This window comes from Canis aureus, chromosome X (genome assembly GCF_053574225.1).
Source record: "Canis aureus isolate CA01 chromosome X, VMU_Caureus_v.1.0, whole genome shotgun sequence".
Lineage (NCBI taxonomy): Eukaryota > Metazoa > Chordata > Mammalia > Carnivora > Canidae > Canis > Canis aureus.
The window spans coordinates 22,571,874-22,592,379 of record NC_135649.1 but is presented as its reverse complement, the minus strand read 5'-3'; the positions used below and the strand labels follow the sequence as shown (position 1 = coordinate 22,592,379).

The 20,506-nt window shown below is 51.8% G+C and overlaps 1 protein-coding gene and 1 pseudogene across 4 annotated transcripts in view; one reads left to right on the top strand and one right to left on the bottom strand.

Moving 5' to 3' along the window:
• The window catches only part of ELF4 (E74 like ETS transcription factor 4), a 46,295-nt gene that overhangs the window by 4,221 nt on the left and 21,568 nt on the right, over positions 1 to 20,506 (bottom strand). For 3 of the 4 annotated variants that reach the window (XM_077890285.1, XM_077890282.1, XM_077890283.1), the window contains exons 2-5: positions 6,722 to 7,004; positions 2,992 to 3,163; positions 2,477 to 2,569; positions 914 to 1,111 (exon numbers count right to left, since the gene is read on the bottom strand). In XM_077890285.1, coding sequence (XP_077746411.1) covers positions 914 to 1,111; positions 2,477 to 2,569; positions 2,992 to 3,163; positions 6,722 to 6,793 — 535 coding nt within the window. In that variant the 5' untranslated portion in view covers positions 6,794 to 7,004. Of the gene's footprint in view, positions 1 to 913; positions 1,112 to 2,476; positions 2,570 to 2,991; positions 3,164 to 6,721; positions 7,005 to 11,332; positions 11,464 to 20,506 lie in introns of those variants that run through there. The other variant, XM_077890284.1, reaches the window with a different exon arrangement.
• On the top strand, positions 18,119 to 18,651 carry LOC144308406 (small ribosomal subunit protein uS17 pseudogene; annotated as a pseudogene).

Sequence of the window (20,506 nt, the reverse complement as noted above, 5' to 3'; positions counted from 1 at the left end):
AGGGAGGCGGGGTGCAGGATGAGAATAAGGCCACACCCAGTCCTCCAGGGCAGGCTCCCGGGAGGGAGGGCCCCAGGGATCACTGGAGTGGGTGCCATGGCAGAAGGCAGAGTGGGGGAGAGCCAGGTCACTAGGCCCAGAGGCCTGAGATCCGTCTCTGCCACCACAGCCCTCAGGTTCCTGCACCTGCCCAACGGCCTGCTGTCATTTTCAGGCTCCCAAAGCACAGCAGAACCCTCCTGCTGATGCGGGGCAAGGAATGTAGTGTTTACAAATGAGTCACCTCTAGAAGAACCCAATGGGCCCAGCCCAATTTTGGAAACGAAAAGGTAGCCTAAAGGTGTAGCTGTTGTTCAAGTAAGTGTGGCACTGGGGGTTTGGCTGCCACACTAGCAAGGCACTATCAACCAGTCATTGCCTGAGTAAATCAATAACACTGGGGCTTGGGAAAGCCCAAAGTCCTCTCCCACAGATGGCCCCAGTTCCACGAGTTCGGAGAAGGAAGATAAGCACGCAGCCTAAGGTGTCTTTTACAGGCAGAGGGCACTCTCCAACCCCCACAGAGGGCCAGGGACTGGCCAGGGGGCCAAGCCTGGTGTCCGAAACACCTAGACTAGGATTCAACCCATGTGGGGTCATTGGCATTTCTGCACGATTTTCCGTACATGCCAGGCTGACAGGAGTGGCATGGGAAATGTCAGGCTTTGGGCAGGCCAACCTATGAGGCCAGGTTTTACAGGAGGGAGGACTTTTCATCCATCCCTGTCACACCAGAAAGCTGTCCCCTTAATGTGTCTATGATCCTTGACCCACTCATCCCTTATGGTCTCCCTGACCTGCCCCCCTTCCTACTACGCGCCCCCCCAAGCCATGTGCGCGCGCGCGCACACACACACACACACACCCTCCTTACTTCTCTTCTTTGATTTTCCAGTCTTCTTGGCACCTTCCTCTCTGGGGACTGTCTCCTCCAGACAACGCCCCTCCTGGTCATCAGTGTCACCTGCCCTGTTCAGGGCATCAGGCTCAGAGACAGGAAACAGGTAGTTGGGCAGAGTGGCAGCCGGAGCAGGGTCTGAGTCTGGAAGCATCTCGGAGGCGGAGGCGCTGACTGCAAGGAGAAAGGCCTGAGGCGCCCACCCGAGGCCCAGTGCTGGGCGAGTGTATGATCCACCCTCCACCCAGCACTTCAGAGGATGGCACGCTCCCGGGGAAGGCTGAGGAGCCGTTTCCCATAGCCCCAGATACAGGATACACCTGAAAATGCCTCCTGCATCTCACACCATGAGGAGAGGAAACATCTGCAGGGCTGTGGGCATGAGCTGGCCCCAATCACAGCTGCCACATTCACAGCCCCCTGCTGGGAGTGGGGAGTTCCAGGCAACACCCAGGGTAAAAGGCCACCTTGATTTAGTCATTCACTTGTTTTACAACTGGAAGGTGCCTTAGATATCATTTAGCCCAATTCCTCTGCTTTCCTGATAAGAAAACTGAGATCCAGAGATGGCAGGGCATGTGTCCAAGGTCACACAGCAAGTCAGTATCAAGTGATTCATCAAGTATTTGCTGAAGCCCGAGGGAACATGAGTGACAGGATTGGAATAGAAGTGCTAGGACGCTTAACTGGCAGCTGCAGGCTCTCTTCCCCCTTGCCGGATCCTAGCATCCCCTTGGGAAGGGGCAGTTAGGGCCAGGAGTCCTTGTGTCCATGAATCAGGGAAAGGCCTCAGAGGGAGCTGGGGCAGGAGCCTCCCTTGGGGGCCTTCTGGGGTGATGGGAGGCCAAGCTCCGAGCCTGGCACATTTCTAGATAAGCCATCCCCTGCATAGTCTTCCTGAGGGCCCGGCAAGAGAGCAGAGAGGACCGAAGAGTCACCCTGGCCAACAGTAGTCAGCCTTAAAAAGGAAGGCAATTCGGACATACGTGACAACATGGACAGACCCTGACGTCATTATGGTAAACGAAATAAACCAGTCCCCAGAGACCACTACTTCGTGATTACACTCATGTAAGGTCCCCAGAATAGTCCAATTCATGGCGACAGAAAGTAGAGTGGTGGCTGCCAGGGGCTGAGGGGAGGGGGAAATGGGGAATTAGTGTGTAATGGGCACATAGTCTCTGTTTTGCAACATGGAAGGTTCTGGAGGTGGATGGTGGCGATGGCTGCCCAACAATATAAATGTACTTGATACCACTGAACTAGTCACTGAAAAATGGTTAAGGCAGTCAATTCAGTCAATTTTATGTTATATGTGTTTTGCAACAATTTAAAAATTGGAAAAGGGAAGTCCCCCTGGCCACCTTTCCCTTGTCTACAGTGCCCCTCTGCCCTCTCCCATCCTGTCACAGCTCAAGAGCACGTTGACATGTGTCAATGCCCGTGTGCACAGGTGCCTGGGACTCTAGTACACAATGTGATATTTTTAAATGGCGTTTTTTTGTTCCCTTGAGTTAAGGCACCAGGGTTCAGACTTACAGATCTGCTTCTCATCCAGGATGTCGTTGGGAGACTCGACATTGAGCAAGACTTCAGTGGTTGACATGGTTTGTGAGGTTGCTTCATTGTCATCTGGTTCCAAGTTCCATGGTGTGGGGTGGGGGAGTGAGCAGAAAAAAAGTTCCCTCAGGATATATAGGGCAGGGGTATAGCTATCACCAGGGCCAACCCAGAGGATAGTGTTAAGGAGCCGAGGGACCCCTGGAAGGGGCTCGTGTGCCACCTACTATAACTCTCCAGCTTTTCTCTACACTCACCCCAGCTGATCTCCACTCCTCCTTGTCCCACTCCATCCTGAAAGACCACAGATCCATTTGGATGGTTTCCTCCTCTACCACCTTTTGCTTATCCTAACCACCCTATCTATAATCTCCAACTCTTGCGGCCTGGCTCTTGCTGCATGGGGTCACTGAAAGCCATCGTGGGCTACTATAGTTCCTGAAGGCACAATCCCTTTCTCTTCCCACACTTCCCTGCTCAGGAAAGAAACAAACCTGCCAGCAAAATACTGCCCTCCAGGATCTGATCCTGTGTCATGCACAAGGTTCCATCTGTTATGATGCCATTGTGAACGTCGTCTAGCTCCAGTCCTGAGTACAGATGCAGTAATTCGGGGTAGGGCACCTGCTCCACGATCACAGCTGGGAACACTGAGGGGTCTTCCAGCTATGGACAAGAGAGGGATCCAGTTTAAGGCTCACCTGCCTCTCCCAAGAACCCCTCCCTACCAGAATCTGGCCCTTCTTGCAATTCCTAAATCTTGGAGCCCTCAGGGTTGTCTTTTGTATGGGATGACATTGCTCTGGGTCCAACCTCACTAGGTGATGCTTTGAGTGGATTCTTGATTAACAGAGACATGCTAGCTCTGTGCCACTTGCACTCAGTCAAGAGCGGACATTTTTAATTGGTTGTAGTTTTCGGGCTCAGTCTCTGGCAATGAAGACAGAACAGAGGCATTATAGAGGTAAGGTGAGGGCCCAGTCCCTGTCTGGATGGAGGAGAGGGTTCCAATTTCCAGCTTGATTCACTGGGTGCATAGGGACACTGCTCATGTGGAGGAGGAGAAACAGGTTTTTGGAGAAAGAGAAGGGGAACAGTGTCTGGATATTGTGAGTTTGATATTTAACACAGAAATACCTATCAGTGGGTCAAAAATACGTGTCCAAGAGCTTAAAAGGGTGGTTGCTAAATCCCTTAGAGCAGATAACAATGATCAGGATGAGAATTTGACCCCTGGAAGACGTAGCTGCTCTCAAATCAAACAAAGCTAAATGAAAAAGGAGTGTGATTGGGGCGACTGGGTGGCTCAATTGGTTTGGTATCTGACTCTTGGTTTCAGCTCAAGTAGTGACGACCTCAGGGTCATGGGATAGGGCCCTGAGTAGAGATTATCTCCCTCTCCCTCTGCTCCTCCCCTGCTCATGCTCTCTCTCTCTCTCTCTCTCTCTCAAGTGAATAAATAAAAGCTTTTTTTAAAAAAGGAATGTGATTGCAACTGTCTTCATTCATTCATTCATTCATTCATTCATTCACTCATTCATGGGAGACACAGAGAGGCAGAGACATAGGCAGAGGGAGAAGCAGGCTCCCTGCAGGAATCCCAGGATCATGCCCTGAGCCAAAGGCAGTTGCTAAACCACTGAGCCACCCAGGCTGTCTTTAAAAAAAAACAACGGTCTTTAAAAAAAAAAAGTTATTTATTCATTTATTTGAGAGAGCGAGAGAGAGTACGCTTGAGCAAGCATGGGGGGAGGAGGGGCAGAGTGAGAGGGAGAAGCAGACTCCCAACTGAGCAGGGAGCCCAACTTGGGCTTGATCCCAGGACCCTGGGACTATGACCTGAGCCAAAGGCACACGCTTAACCAACTGAGCCACCCAGGTACCCTACAAACTCTTTAAAAATTATGTAGAGAAAGGATTATATCAGGAGCAACTTTGGGTGACTTTTTTCCCTTTCTTTCAAATTTTCTGTATTTTGCAAATTTTATTTCATGGGGCTGTTAATTCTTTTTTCATGAAAAAAGAATGAGAATGCTCAGCTCTGCCTAATGTTTCTGAACAATCCAGAAAAATAAAAATTGATAAACCGCCATTGGGTTCGGCCAGTGGGCAATCAACCCGGCTAGAACACTTTCAGGGGACACTTTACAATGGATCTCAGAGAGGCTGGACTGAGTGCCGTCCTACTACACCACTACTGGGGTGTTGTGATGAAGGCCATGGAGTTGAGGGCCATCTGCCCAATATGGTACCCACTAGGCATGGGTGACTATTTAAATGTAAATGTAAACATTTTTCAAGATTAAAAGTCCAGTCCTCCAACTGCATTAGCCATAGTTCAAGTGCTCCATAGTCTCTTGTAACTAGTGGCCCCATAACTGGACAGGGCAAATATAGAACACTTCTAGTGTCTCAGAAAATTCCATTGATTTGTCCTAATCTAGAGCCAGACAGCCTGGGCTTGAAAACAAGCTCTGCTACTTACTAGCAGTGGGGCCTTGGGCAAGCTACCTAATCTTGCTGTGCATTGCTTTCCTCATTTATAAAATTGGGGTGGTCATATTAACCCCATAGGGTTGTGTGAACAGATCAATGCACATAAAGCCCACAGAACAGGCTCGGTGTAGAGTAGGCTCTCATCGAGTGTTTTAGGTATCAGGGATTTCTGGGATACTAGTAATGCTTTATTTCTTAACATGGGTGGTGTGTGCATGGGTGTTCGTTTTATAATTATTCTTTAATATATATGTATACACCCTTCTGTATTAATGACACATTTTTCAATACAAACAGTTTCCTGAAAAGGGAGAGAAAGGAGGTAAGAATGTAAGCACAGAGTGTGGAGACCATACTGATGAAGAGAAAGGAGTTAAGGAGGCAGTATTTTGAAGGAGGTAGGTAGAAAGGAAAGAAGGGTTTCTTCCAGGGTTGGGGAGATGTTCTAGGTTGAGTAAAAAGGTCTGGAAGGTCTTAAGGACTTATGAGAGAGATGTTGGAAGTGACCATTGGGTTGAGTTCTTGGAGGCAAGAGAGAAGTATAGGTAGGAGATATTGCTGGAAGGAAGAGGGACAGTTCTTTCTCCTGGGCCCACGGGAAGGAAACTGTTCTTGTTATTTCCTTATCAGTAAAAGGAAGAAGGGAGGGAGACAGAGGGTGTCCTTGGCTTTGAGCTTCTCTGTGAATTGGAGGAGAAGCTGGCTGAGGGCAGAGGGGCAAGTGTGAATGTGGAAGGGAACAGCCTCCATGAAGCACAGTAACAGCTGCTAAGCAGACCAGAAACAGGAAAAAATGACTAGCAGTATTGAGAACACAGAGATGGTTAGATTTTTCTTCCCTTTCCCTTTTCTTCCCATGATACCTTCCACAAGGGAAGGCATAGCCCAGGTGTTGGATCAGACTGAGCGCTTCTAGGTGAAGACCCAGGACAGAACATGCAATGCGCTCAAGGCCCGCTAGGGGGCAGCCCTCGGTAGGCCGCTAGAGAGAGGACAAAGTTTTCTGTCCTCAAAAGGATTTAGCACAGAGAATGGCAGTATTAAGCTGGGATGCCCTTAGAGATAATCCAACTGGATCTCTTCTTGGTGAAGATGGGGAGATATCAGCCAGATAGGGTAGGGGATGGGACTTGCCCACGTGACTCTGTGGCCAAACTGGGATGAGAACCCAGGACTCCTGACTCTTAGCCTTCTGTTCCTTCTACCATACCTGGCTGCCTCCAGTTTGTGGAAGGAGAGGAGTTGAGGGGGCCAATGAGTGTGCCAAGACACCATCCAGTGGGTACAGTCAAGCGCCTGGAAAGCATGCTCTCTTAGCCTCAGCACATAGCAAGATACAGAGCGGTGGGGCCTAAGTGCCGAAATTCTGTCCTATTTTTCTTTCACCTTTCCCCCACCAAAGAAACTCATTTCCAGATCTGAATCCTCCGATTGAGGCTGAAAAGATGGTTATGGAAGGGCCCATCAACCAGGCTAGACAAATGAGTCTGAAGGGCCTGGGGGTTGGTCTTTGCCCTGTGGGTCCAGCTGGCAGCGCTCACTCTTGCTATGTGGGTGTCCCAGCAGCTTTCTCACTGTGACATTACAGGTGAGGGGAAGGGGATGGACATGCACGTGAGGGTCCATGTGCACCGGTGCATTCAGCCCACATTGCTGCCTGCCCGACAGCTCAGCTGCTGTGTTTAATAGCTGCACAGCTGGCTTGGTGACTGTTCTCTGGGGCCATACCTGGTGGATATCATCCATCCCGTTGCTTGCAAACTCAAAGATCAGGTCACTGGGCTGCAAGGTAATAGCCATGCTGTCTCCTCAGAGAGATGACAGCAGGATTCGCAGGGCCCTCTGGAGCTGCAGGGGGTATCCTTGACGAAGAAATGCTGCTCAGGTACCTTGGAGCTTAGAGCCTATACCCCGAGCCACAGTAAAATAGGGGGTGTGGAGAGCTGGAGTAGGTGGTGGCCTAGGCCAGGTTCAAGGCTGCATGCTGGGCTGGGCAAACCGCAGGAGTGACCTAAGGAGAAGGGAGAGATGGGCAATGAGCAAGTCACCTTCCTTGAGATTTGTTCCCAGGACAGCTAGCCAACTACAGGGACCCCACTGCCCGGGGGCAGACTGCCATCTAGCCTGGGAGGGATGGGAGAAGAAAGGGGAAGAAGAAAGGAAGCAGGTAAAAAAAAAAAAGGGGAAAAAGAGGAAGTGAATTGAGCTGCGTCCAGTGGGAAGTGGAAGCCTGTCACCAGCATCTGCCCCTGAGCTGGCCCTCCCTCCCTTCTCTCCTGCCTCCTCTGGAGATGACAGAGGGACTCTAGGCTCTCTCCACCCTGAAGATTAATCCCCAGGGTGTGGCCACTGGGGAAATCAGGGCACCCCATACGTCCCTATAGATGGGACAGCAGCATGAAGAATCCATAAGATTTCCTTGGCTTAGAAAGAATCTTGTGTAAATGGGTGTGGGTTAGGGATACATGGGTGGACCAGGTGCGCTTCCAGACTCTGCCTGGCTCAGTCTACCTTGGAACTGGAGGCCAGTTAGCTCTGAGGGACAGAGTCTATAGAGGAAGAAATATCTCACCATGTGGGGGGCGGGGGGGGGAGGTTGTCGCCAGGACCAGTGCTGATCTGACTCTGCTCCTGAGGAGGGGACTCTCGGAATTGGCCATGCCCCCAGACAGCCCTGAGCTGGAGGGACAGGTGGGCCTAAGGCTCTGTGCCCTTAGCCCTTATCGCTGCCTGGCACCCTTGCTAACCGCAGGAGAGGGTGGCTTCTGTGCCTTGTGTGGGTTCACGCTCTTGGTTCAGCTTTGCTTTCAGTTTCAAGACTGAACTGTCACCCTGGGAACTTGAGAGGAGAGCCCCAGCTTGGGGAGGGGCCCCCAGAATCTTCTCTATCCTCCAGGGCTGGCTCTGGCCCCCCTCCCTTTCCAGGAAACCTGTGTGCTGCAGCCCACATGCCTCTCCAGGCCCCAACTGGCCCCAAAGCCTCTGGTACTCCCGGTCTGCACCTCAGGTGCTCACTCACTCGACACCAGGCCTCCAATTGTTTCCTGTGTTTGCTGCGTGGTCACACCCACGCCTCCCTCCCCCGTGTGTGTCCCTCCCACCAGCCCACTCTGCTCCTCTACTCCTGAACACTCAGACCTCGCCCCGTCCAGGTACCACAGCTTCGGTCCTTGGGCTTGTTTTTGATGGTATCCTCATGCTGCCTCCATGCAGTGGGTCTGCGAATGGCCTGGTTCAGCCACCAATGCCTGAGGAACTGGGTCCACGGCCCACAGTAGGAGCAACACATCTGACTCCTATCTCTCTGACAACACCTTTACCGGTGCCAGGGTGGCCAACCCTTCTCCTGGCCCCGAAAGAAAGGAGGAACTGCAGAGAGGGGCAAAGGGGAGGAAAGGGAGGAGGACCACGGGTGACCTCTGTGATGACCGCTCCCCCCACAGGAGACACCCAGGCCTCTCCCACTTCCTTTCCGTTAGCCCACAGGGCTGGCTCCGCCCGCTCACCCCCCCCCCCCGCTCACCCCCACACCTTTCCACCCACCCTGAACACAAAACTTCAAGACTGTCACCCAACTCAACCTGTCAGGTCTGAGTTTCCCTTGGGCAGAAGGAGACAGCCCTGCTAGGACGAAGAGGAGGCCCTGGGGAAAATACGGTCTACAGTCGGGGCCTGAGTCCCCCCTACCCCCACCCCACCCCACCCCCACCGGGGCCTGCCGGTGACCCGGTCTCCTGTGACCCGCTGGAGAAGCCTCCCAGGACCATTTATGCTTGGAAGGTCTGTCTCTGCTAGCCCCAGCGCCCCGAGGCCCCGCATTCCGCAGCTCCCCGCCCTCCCTCAGGCCGGCTGTCTGCCCCCAGGAAGCATTCTCATACTAATCAAATGAAAGGGATCACTTTCACCTAATCCCACTTTGTCTAAACACGAAACTCCAGTGTCTACCCCCCCACACACAAGGTCATTCTGCCGCAGCCCTTCCCTCCAGGTTTGCTCATCTCTTAAGGCTTCTCTTCACAGATCAGCACCTCACGTTTGCGAGTTCACTGGTGCTCTCTGCCTACGACCTCCCTTCCGTGCACCTTCCCGACCTCCCCCATTAGGCAGTGGCTTCCTGGAGGGCAGGGACAACTGTGCTGGTCATCAGTGAAACAGGAGCACCTCACACTGTGCTGCCTGTAGCAGACACTCAATTTATTTTTGCAGAACAAACACATGAATGAACAAACGAACGAACTAATGAATGATATTGGTTGGTCAGTACCGGTGAGGTGTATTTTCTGGGCGCCTGGGTGGCTCAGTCAGTTAAGTGTCTGACTTTTTTTTAAGATTTTATTTATTTATTCATGAGAGAGAGAGAGAGAGGCAGAGACAGGCAGAGGGAGAAGCAGGGTTCCCCGTGGGGAACTTGATGCAGGACTCAATCCCTGGACCCTGAGATCATGACCTGAGCCAAAGGCAGAAGCTCAAACACTGAGCCACCCAGATGCCCTAAGTGTCTGACTCTTGATGTCCGCTCAGGTCACTATCTCAAGGCTGTGGGCTGTGAGATAGAGCTCTGTGAGTCTGGCTCTGTGGGGAGTCTGCTTGAGAGTCTCTCTCTCTCTCTCTCTCTCTGCCTCTCCTCCCTCCCCCTCCCTAAAAAAATATATCCATGTATACATTGGTTGTGGGGTGGGTGTTGTGTACTCAGGTTTATGAGAGAGAGAGAGAGAAATGTGTGCTCTGTGCATGTTAGTTACATCTGTGTATTTTTGCACTGTAATTTACAATGGGAGCTCTCACTGTGGGTGTGCAAGCACACCACAGATGTACTTGTGTGCAGGGTGTGCTGGTGTGTCCCCAGTGTGGGGATGTGTGCCTGAGGGCCTCTGTGTGTCAGAGGGCAGCCCTGGTTGGACCAGCAGCGCCACAAGCTTGCTTGTGGGTTCCTCCTCCAGGCCTGCCTTCTCCAGAATAAGAATGAAGAGCCTGGGCTAATGCTGGCTCCAGCAGGCTGTGGCAAACAGGGCTGGAATGGGCTGCCACCGCTAGCACCCCCCTCCACCCCAGCTACCGAAAATTCAAAGTCCTATGCTTCCTGGGAAGAAAATGCCAGCCGCAGTATATGGAGGTGGTGGGAGAAGGAAGGCAGCCCCACAGAATATTGGATGGAATCCTTGGCCATTGATGTAGAGAGGTTTGAAATAAAGGAAGAGACTAATCCAATTGCATTCTTTAAGTGTCTAAATGTCTAAGTATCTAAATTCAGGACTTGGTTGGTGCAGGTTCTGCTGACCCAGGGTTGGGGGGCATTGTGAGGCTGCTGCACTCAGCACCCAAGGCTGATCCTGGTTGTCTGGAGCTCCAGCCTACAGCTAGGAAGGTGAAGGGGTTGTGGGGGGAGGAAGTAGCCGTCCTACTTTTCGGCCAAGGCTAAGAAAACTCCCATCCCAGCCCCACCACGGAACCTTCCAGTCCAGAAAGTTTCTCCCCTCCCCGCTCAGATGTTTGAGGATTTGAAAGTGAGAGGTGGGGAGAGGCTCATTTGCATGTTCACTCACTCTCCCCAGCAGAGGAGTGAACCACCCCCTCCCCAGTCCCTCAAAATAACCTCCCTCTCCCAGGAACCTGAAACCAAAAAAACCACCACCCCAGAAGGCCCGCCCTGCTGGAGGCCAGAGAGGCCCACACCAGGGGCACTCCTCCCTGCTGTCCTTACAGACACTGAGACACGATGGGGAGTGGGGCACTAGGTGGGTACACACAGATACTTGGCTAGACGCGCTTGGGAAGCTCCCCACCCGCCCCATCATTGTACAGATCACAGCTGGCTCCAGGCAGAGCCTGCTCCCAGGGTGGCAAGAGCTCTACTCCCTTCACTCCCCTGGAGGCCACTGTAGGATCCCTTGCTCCCAGGGCCTGTCCTACTTGCACAGAAAGCAAAGCGTCTGGAGAGCATATGGCCCCGGACACCATGTGTGAGCGAATGAGTGCCACAGGAGGGAGCAAGCAAGCGAGGGCGCCTGCATCCCCAGCCTGCGAATGCACACCTTTGGCTCACTGTGGTTCTGAGTGCATTTCAAAACCAAAAGCGCTAAATAGAAGTGGTTTGGGCTGCTCCTGCGTCATCACAGCTGGGCCCCCTTCAGACGTACAGACCCTTTCTGAGGTTGTCACTGGAGCGAGTCAAGCGGTGTCCAGCGCCCACCCCTGCGGGCCTCCTCTGTATACAGGAAGCAGCCCCTATGTGAAAGCCACATCCACAGGCTCTGTGGAGCTACTTTAAATCTACAGCTGTTCAGCTGAGCCAATGGCTCTCACAAAATTGCTGGTAACACCCGTGGCATTTTCACGCACGCCAGGAAACATGGGAGCCAGATGGTCAGCCAGGCCACAAAGCAGAGTTCTCCTTCTCCGGTTCCTCATCCTCTCAGAGCCAGCCTTCACTCCCGAAATACCCAGGACTCCATGAAACCTTTCTGGAATTCTCTGGAAAGGAAGTGACAATTTCCTTCATGCCATTTCCCACTCTCTCAACGCCCCTCCCCCACAACCACAAACAAAATGGAAACTACCCCAGGAACAGCTGTACCCTCCACTTAAAAACAGCCCCTCCTCTGGCTAATAGTCATCCAGAAGCAAATTTGCATGCGGCACCACGTGACCAGTGGTGTGTATTTAAGAACCAGAGGGCCAGAGCCAGGGGTCGTCTGTAGTCATGGTCTGAGCAGAAGTAATCAGTCCATGGGACTCCCCCACAGCCTTGACTCCCATCAGCAAGCAGAGCCCTCCTCCTTGAGCAAATGTCCAGCAAAGGGGCCCCAGCCACAACTATTTGGTCAGCTCCTTCTCCTCTATCCCTTTCTTTTCACCACCCCCTCCATTTGAGAGAAATCAGGAAGAGGGAGGAAAAAAATAAAGGTTTTGCAAGCTCTGTTGGTTGGGGTTTCTCTTTGCTTATTTACAAGAAACCCAGTTTCCTTCCTTGGCCCTGGGTCACTGCCTGCTTCCAGTGTAGAGTTTGCCACAACTCCAATGGCGAGGGAGGTCCAGAGCTCATCTCCAATTGCCCTTTCTTTGCCTTTTCATAGTTCTAGCCTAGCCTCTACCTTCCCAGGCCCTGAGCTCTCCCAGTGGAGGGACCATTAGGGCCGCAGGAGGTGACGGGTCTCCCCTTTCTCCAGGAGTCTCATAAGCTCACCCCACGGTGTGCGCTGCCCCGTCCCAGGGAGGAGGAATGATGTATCCCAAGCAGATGTGAGACCCTGGAAAAGTCGGCCATCTTTCTGGGTTGTGGTTTCTGTCACCCTTACTGTGGGGGAGGGCTGAGGGTAAGCCAGCTTTAGCAGATGCTCACTGGGGAGTCTCGGGTGAATGAAGATGGTGGTGGGAAAGCACTTTGGAAATTAAAAATCAGTCATCCATAAGATGAGTTTCAGGTGACCTCCCAGAGAGCAAAGGGGGCTTGGCCCCCCCACCCCGTGAAGCCCCCGGAAGTCCCCTGTTGGCTCCAGAACATAGACAGGGCGGGGCTGGAGGCTTCCAGTTGTTGACTTTGAAGGGGCTGGCTCCTCGAGGGGGTTGGGGGCCCCCCCGCGGGGAGAGGCAGGCTGCTTTGGTCAAAGAGGTGTTCCCAGTCTGCTGTCCTCACCACCTTCACCCCGCCCCAGCCCTTGGGGTTGTGGTTATGTGGCAAGAAGAGCTCTACAGAAGCCCCAGTACGGGAGGAGGGTCAGGGGGGGAAGGGTTACTGACAAAGCGAACCTATTTCTCCAGGCGTCCTGACTCCCAGGGGCCTTGTCTGAGAAAGCCAAAAGAGCACCCCCTGGAGGTGCCTGCGGCCTCCACATCTTTATCTCTACCGCTCCAGGGACCCACCAAGGGGTCACTAGGCTCTTCTGGGAAGTGAAGGACAAGCCAATTGCAAGGAGAACACATTACAGGAAAGAAAGCAAAACCTAGTCCAGAGCAGCTACCGAAACCCAGTACTGTGGGCTGCCAGTACAGTCTAGGAGGGGACCCCAGAAGTCCCTGCAGACCATAAGGGCATGAGCCTCCCAGTGAGAAGATCTAGCCTTGCCTTGAGGTTTGGCTAGGTCACCTTTTGCCTCTGTGAAATGGGGACATCCTTCCTAGCTCACAGGGTTGTCGTGCAAGGCCAGTGAGTTAATGTAGGTGAAAACCCTTTGTTATGTCCCAAACATGTTTTTTCAATTTCCTAATCTGATTTGTGTCGTTTTGGCTACAGTCACTCATCAAATATTCAGTATATCTTTACCTAGACAGACGGGAAGACAGCGACATGGAGATGATGGGGTGAGCCGAAGGTGAGGGAGGACATAACCGACAACCACAAACCTCATGGAACAGAGAGGAAACCAGCCTGGCTATGGGGAAGACAGACTTGCTGGGAGGTCTGGGAAATCAGAGGGATAAGTGCATAGGCCCAAGATCCACCAGTTGGTGGAACTTGAACTTAACATAGACAGCTACTGAGAGTTCCTGGAGATTCTTGAGCAAGGGAGCGGCCTAAGGCAAGCAGTTCTTTAGGCAGATCCGTTCAGTCTGAGTGTAGGGGTGGAGTAGATGGAAGGAGACCTGGTGATGAGGCAGCTGGAACCCAGGAGGTGAAGCCCAGAGCCACCCTGAAGAAATAAAATGACAGAGTGTAGGGCAATAGAGTAGTGATAGGGCCCCCAAGATGTGGAGCTTGTTCTTATTGTAAACAATGTTAAAAAATAAGAAGTGATCGGGGCAGGAAAGATGGCAAGAAGATAAACTCACCTTGGACATTCTGAAGTTGGGATTATCTTGAAAAACCCAGGTGAAAAAAGAGGACCTGGAGAGTCATTTTGCTACACACACACCCACCCACACACACACACTTACGCGCGCGCAGATGCACACACCCCATAGGCAGGAAGGATCTCTACAGGCCTTCAGTGGCCAAAGGAGCAGGCCTGGCCCCGTGAGGCTGGGAACCCAGATACAATACTGTGGTAGAAAGTAGCATGTGATGAATGAAAGGTGGCCTCAAATGGCACACACCTCACCCCTGCCCCCAGGAAGGCCTGCTTGCTTCCATTGGTGGGGGGAGGGGGATAATAGAAACATTGACCAGAGACTTAATTAAATTCATTAGTTGGTTTTTTAGAAGCTGGGGTAATCTGTGACTCGGCACCAACAGGATATTAAGTCAGATAACTTTGATTGAAGGGACAGTGTTCTTTGTCAAGGCCCGTGCCAGCCCGTGTCCTAGAAACTGATGCGGAGGCTCCTTGCTCAGCTCTGGGACTCCTTCAGATGGCAGGGGCTGGGCTGGGTTCTCTGCTTGCTCGGGTGCCCCTTCCAAATGCCCCTTCCAAATGCCCAGTACCCTACCCCACCCACCTACCCTTGGGACCCGGCTGCTTCCCAGGCCAGCAAAAGCAAAGGGTAGTCCAATGTTGCTTGCACAGAGGGGAGGGTGGAAGCAGAGGTAGAAAGACAGCCTATTAGGATGCAGGCAGACAGGGAGGGCAGCTTCAGCTCTGATGTCACCATGAACTCTTGGGGTTCCTCCTCCCCCACTCCACCCCCACTGCTCAAAGCCTCTTCCTGACTCAGAGTTCCAGGGTATCAAAGTTAAAAGGGACCTGAAAGATCATGGCATCTACCCATCCTATCATCCAACTGCAGACACCAAACCCCTGAGGGAGGATAAATGACTTGTCCAAGGTCACACAACCAGTCGCTATGACTCCCAGGTGATCTTTCTTCTTCCCCTCCTCATTGTCTCTCGGCATCCTCAATAAAGCCAACCCTTTCCTCTGGTGAGAACAGACAGCAGCCAAAGACCCAGGGCTGGCAATAGCAATGAGGCTGCACTGTGCAGAACACATTTAACTTTTGCAGCAACTCCCCCACCTCCATGCCTTTGCTCACACCATGCCTTAGGCCTGCTGTGCCCTTCCTCAAATTTCTGCAGCTCCAATTCCCACCCAGTATGCAAGATCTGAAGCAAATATAGCCCCCTTTTCACAGCCTTACCTGCTTCCTCCCCACCAAGTATATTCTCCCCCTGCCCTCCCAACACTTTAAACATCTTAGACTAAAGTACTGATTGGCAAACTACGACCTGTTATGCCAAATCTAGCCCACCGTCTGTTTGGGATGGCCCATCAGCTAAGAATGGCTTTGACATTTTTTAACGATTAGGAAAGAAATAAACAGATGAATAATATTTCATGCCACATGAGAATTATTCGAAGTTCAAATTTCAGTGTCCATAAATAAAGTTTTATTGGGATGCAGCATGCTCATCCTTTACATATTGTCTGTGGCTGCTTTTGCATTATAAGTTGAGTTGTTGTGACAGAGTTCGTAGGGGCCATAAAGCCTAAAATATTTACTATCCATTGGCAGGAAAAGTGTACTGGCTCCTGGACTAAAGGCTTCACCACCACCACCCCCCAGGGTGAATAGATTGATTAAGTTCATTTCTGAGAAGAATGTCACAGAGCCCTCAGAGGCGCCAGGAAGGAGGTGTAGAACACCAAATACAAACTCGGCAGATTTTCATCAGAAAGAAAATCCTGGCCTCTGCTCAGCCCACGGTGTGACCTTGAGCAAGTTGCTTCTGCTTCGTGGGCCTCAGTTTCCTCCACTGCCCAGTGAGGGGTTTTGGGCTGGATGGTCTAAGTCCCTTCCCAGACCTACAGAGTCAGCCATCTGTTGCATGTCCAACTCACGCAGTTTTGAGCATAGTCCTGATCATCTTCTCTCTGAATAAGAGCTTACAGAAGGTTCCCCTGCCCAGTTGTGGTTTTCCGCTACCACTGCGTGTGCGTGTGTGTGTGTGGGGGGGGGATTCACCCCATACCCACCTGCCCCACCCCACCTTTCCCTTCTATCTGACCTGTCTGCCCTTCTCTGTGAAGTCCTCTCCCGTCAAAATGGAGATGGCTTCCTCTGGGAGCCCCCCACCCCTCCGCTCGGGTGGGCCAGGAGCATCCATTTTTGGTGGGGGCGGAGCCAGGGGAAGAAGGGTGTGTGGCTCTCCCCAGCCTCCCCAGCCCACGGCAGACAGGCAGTCAAGCAAGAGAGAAGGCCAGCTCTCACTGCACCCCTGCTCTGCCAGAGGAAACAGCCCCTCTCTGCCACTTCCTGTCCCAGGGGTTTCAGTAGTTTCCCCTCCAGGGCCTGCAGGCCCTCCTGCCCCGCCCCTGCCCCACACAGGTCAGAGAGTGCAGAGAGGGGAGGAGGGGCCCTGCGGGGGATGGGGGGAGGATCCCTAGCAGGAAGGCCTAGGAGACAGCTGTCTATACAAGGGGACGCCCCAGCAGTTCCATTGCCTGCCCGCCCGCTTGGGCCGGGCGTGGGGACCGGGAGGGTGTCTGGGCAAACCCTCTCCTGCTAGTGGTTGAGAAGTGGGTTTATCACCTTGCCTAGCTGTCGTCTCGAGGGAGCGGGCACAGAATGAGCCTGGCCTTTCAGGATTGGTTGCAAGACTGGACTCTGTGCTCAGGTCAATGTCCACCTGGGCTGAGGACCAGCCCTCAGTGGCTTAGGATGTAGGGGTGGGCTGAAGCAAGAGCCCAGGGAAAGCAGGCTAACAACAATGGTTAACTGGGAGGGGCAGGTGACAGTGAAATCGATGCCACTTCACAGTTTTGCATACTTTTGTTCCCAGTACCAATGGCCAGAGACAACAATGGAGAACAAAGTATTATAGTACATGTGGGTCAAGGGTAGCGGCATTTTCTGGGTGATGGAACAGGAAGCGATCACATTCCATAGCTGCTACTGATTTGGTGTGGTGACTTCCACTTGTAAATACCTCCCAGTTGCCCTTGCAAGGTGGAGCTCTTAGCACTGGGGCTATGTGCCCGTGAGGGATCTGCAGGCATGCAACCAGATCTGCCAGGCCTTCCCTTGGCAATGGGTCAGAGGAGCAGTAGAAGCCCGAGGCCCTGGCCCTCTGCCTAGCTGCCAGTCCTCCTGAGAACAGGTTACAAGTACATGATAATGGTTCTAAAAGCCTTGATGCTGGGGACAGGGGCCCAGCAGTAGATAGACACAATCTCTTTGGTCCCCCTGTGGTAATATTGTTCTTTGAGCTCCAAGCAGCAGTAAGAGAAGTTAAAGGGACCCCCTAGACATAATGGTACTGAGTGAGCCAACAAAAATGGATGGGAAGATGGTCTTGATACCTCTCTCAGTTCTGAGAAGTCATCCTCTTGTGACTTAGCTCTGCCCAGCCAGTCCTCCTGTCAAGAGAACAGAGTCTCTCTTTTCCCTGTCCTCTCTCCCTACATGACCCCCGACCAGGGCAAACAGGACCCAGTGCCCCAGTGATAGGGCGCCACATAAGCCTGCGTCTCCACCCTTGCATTTTGGAGTATATACTGTTTCACAGCTGGTATGGGGGATGCCAAGGAAGCCTTGGAGACAACATCTGGATGTGCATCTGGGCTTTTGCCAGCTCCTCCTTACATCTGCAGTGCAAACCCAGAGCCAGGGTTTGGTTACAAGCCCGACTCAAAGCTGGTGGCACGTGTTTGGAAAGAGCATCTAGACTGGGTGGAGGGGGTGGAAGCACTTGAGATCAGTGCCAGCTTGGGGCAAGTGCTTGCAGGGTTGGCACTGATCTGAGCTGGTGCTGGGCCTGGGATGGCGGGTGTGGCCACTGTGGCCTTGCCATGGGCCTGCTGGGGGAAGAACAGAGGGGTTTGGGTATTGTTTAAATGTGGGTAAGATTTTCTTGTGTGCCCTCTGATATCACTTCAAGTTGTCCCCTCTGCATCTGGGGAAAGGGGCCAAATGGCAAAAATTACAGGGTGACTGGGTGAAGCACAGGGAAGGTGGCAGGGATTTACATTTATTGGGGATGAGCTGTGGAGCTCGTGTGGTGCCAAGCACTTCACCGAGACTATCTTCTTTAATTCTACAAAATCCTTACAAAGTAGCTAGTCAGTGGCAGAGCTGGGGTTTGAACTGCGGTTTATTTCCAACTGCTTTGCCCTCTGAACTTCATTTTTAGTGAAATCTCTATTGATAATTATCCCATTTCAATAGTTCCATTTTAAAAACAGCAGAAGTGAGGCTACGAAAGGATTAGGTAACATGACCAAAGTCACACTGCCCGGCAAGGTGGCGGGGAAGATGGTGGCCATTGGGACACAGTGCACCTACCGAAGGCAGCTGACGGTCTTTCAAGATAAGAGGGTCCTTCTTGGAGAAACTGGCAAGAGGACACTCCCGCGATATTACAAAATCATCACTCTGGGCTTCAAGACGCACAGCGAGGCCACTGAGGGCACTTCTACTGGCAGGAAATGCCCCTTTACCAGCAATGTCTCCATGGGAGGGCGGATTCTGTCTGGCATGATGACGGAGATGAAGATGCAGAGGACCAGTGTCCTCCACCAAGACTGCTCCCATTACATCCGAAAGTACAACCGCTTCAAGAGATGCCATAAGAACATGTCTGTACACCTGTCCCCTGTTTCAGGGACCTCTAGATTAGTGACATGGTCACAGTGGGTGAGTGCCAGCCCTTGAGCAAGACTGTGCTCTTCTACGTGCTTAAGGCCAGCAATGCTGCCAGCACCAAAAAACAACTCCAGAATTTCTGAGACTCGGCAGCTGCCCATATCTCCAAACAAACCTAAATTATTTTCCTAGTCCAAAAAAAAAAAAAAGAAAGAAAGAGAAAGAAAGAAAGAAAACGAAAAAAAGAAAGAAAGAAGGAAAGAAAAGAAAGAAAGAAAGAAAGAAAGAAAGAAAGAAAGAAAGAAAGAAAGGGAAAGAAAATGAATGGAGGCAGAACTCAAACACAGGCTGTGTGCCCTTTATCTCAAAGTCTGTGCCTTTCCCACTGTCCCATGCTGGTGACCATTTGCTCAGATCCCTAGGCCAGGACTTGCTCACAACACACAACTTTGAAGGCCCAGAACCTCTGTGATGCCCCCTCAACAAAAGCTTCCCAACCTCAACCAAAGTTCCATCTAATAAGTGAATCCTAACTTTCTGGGCCAAGTCTTCACCAAAATGGTGACAAGTTGAGCCCCTGTGGCCAGCTACAGGGGAAGGGTAAGTGGAGTAGGAGGCTTTCAGCTCTGATGATGAAGGACGCTGACTCTATTCCTGTACCTCAAGGGGCCTACTGTTTCCAGAGAATTCCTGGATCCAGACCTGGAGTGGCCATGTCATGGCCCTGCCCCATAAATATACACTTGCTCTCAGCTTACACATAAGTCTAGGTTCTTATCTCGGGGTGTTGATTAACATGTTTATTCAAATATTTATGGAAAGTCAGCCCTGAGCACCTCATAGATGGCAAGCAGGCCCATGGTCAGGGACTTATCACCAGGCCCACCCTATTCTTCTCAAGGTAGGTTCTCTTTCTATCTAAGTTCCCGGTAAACTGGGCTACCCCATCTGCGTAATCAATATTGCTGGGGTTTTCTCCCCAGAATACATCTATAGCAAATATCTCTCCATAACTGAGGCCCAGGGGTTGGCAGAAAATGGAGAGTGATTGCTATTGGGTAGAGAGTCTCCTTATGGGGTGATGACAATATTCTATAATGGATTGTGGTGATGGAAGTAAAATTCTGTGAATATACTGAAGCCATTGAATTGTATACTTAGATTATATAATTGAATTATATGGCAATGAACTAAATCTAATTAAACTGTTATTTATTATTTTTTTATTTTGAAAGAGAGAGCTGGGGGTGGGGAAGGGCAGAGGAAAGAGAAAGAATCTTAAGCAGGCTCCATGCCCAGCACAGAGCCCAATGTGGGGCTTGAACTCACAACCCTGAGATCATGATCTGAGCCAAAATCAAGAGTCAGAGGCTTAACCCACTGAGCCACCCAGGTGCCCCTAATTAAAATGTTATTTAGAACCAGCAAACAAATGATGAGGCCCAGAGAGAGGCAGCAACTCACTCAAGGCCATGTGCAAGTTGACAGAGCAGTTCAGGCCAGACTCCAGACTTCTGATTTCTGATTTTGAGGATCTTTCCTTCTGTCAGCCTCCCCACAACCCTAAGCAAGGATAAATGCTGAGGTTCAGCGAGTGTGCAAAGCAGGCCGGCTGCAGGCATGAGGGCTGGTGGCTGGGCCTCAAGCAACAGGGTAGGCAGTGGAAAATGCTGTAGACCAGGGGCTTTAATTTAGGTCTGCCACGGGCATCATCAAGTCTCTGCCCCTCTCTGGATCCCCGTGTGCCCATCTTTAAAGTAAAGCAAATGAATCTGATGCTTCCTTGTGAAAGGCTCCGCGAGCTCTGACCCTCAGAGGTTCTAATTATAAAGTACTACAAGATGCAACAGAATGGCGTGTCAAATATGTGCTTCTTCTCCAAGGGCTGCAGGAGGTCCTGGACACAATTAGGTGTTCCAATTGATGCTCCTCACTGATAGTGATGACCGGGACTTTTCTGTGAGAGTGTGAGAGTCAGATTCTCTCAGACAATTCCACTGCTGGGTTTCTCCGTGGTGGCAGGGGGTGTGGTGGTGGTGGGGAGCTTGGTTCTGATTC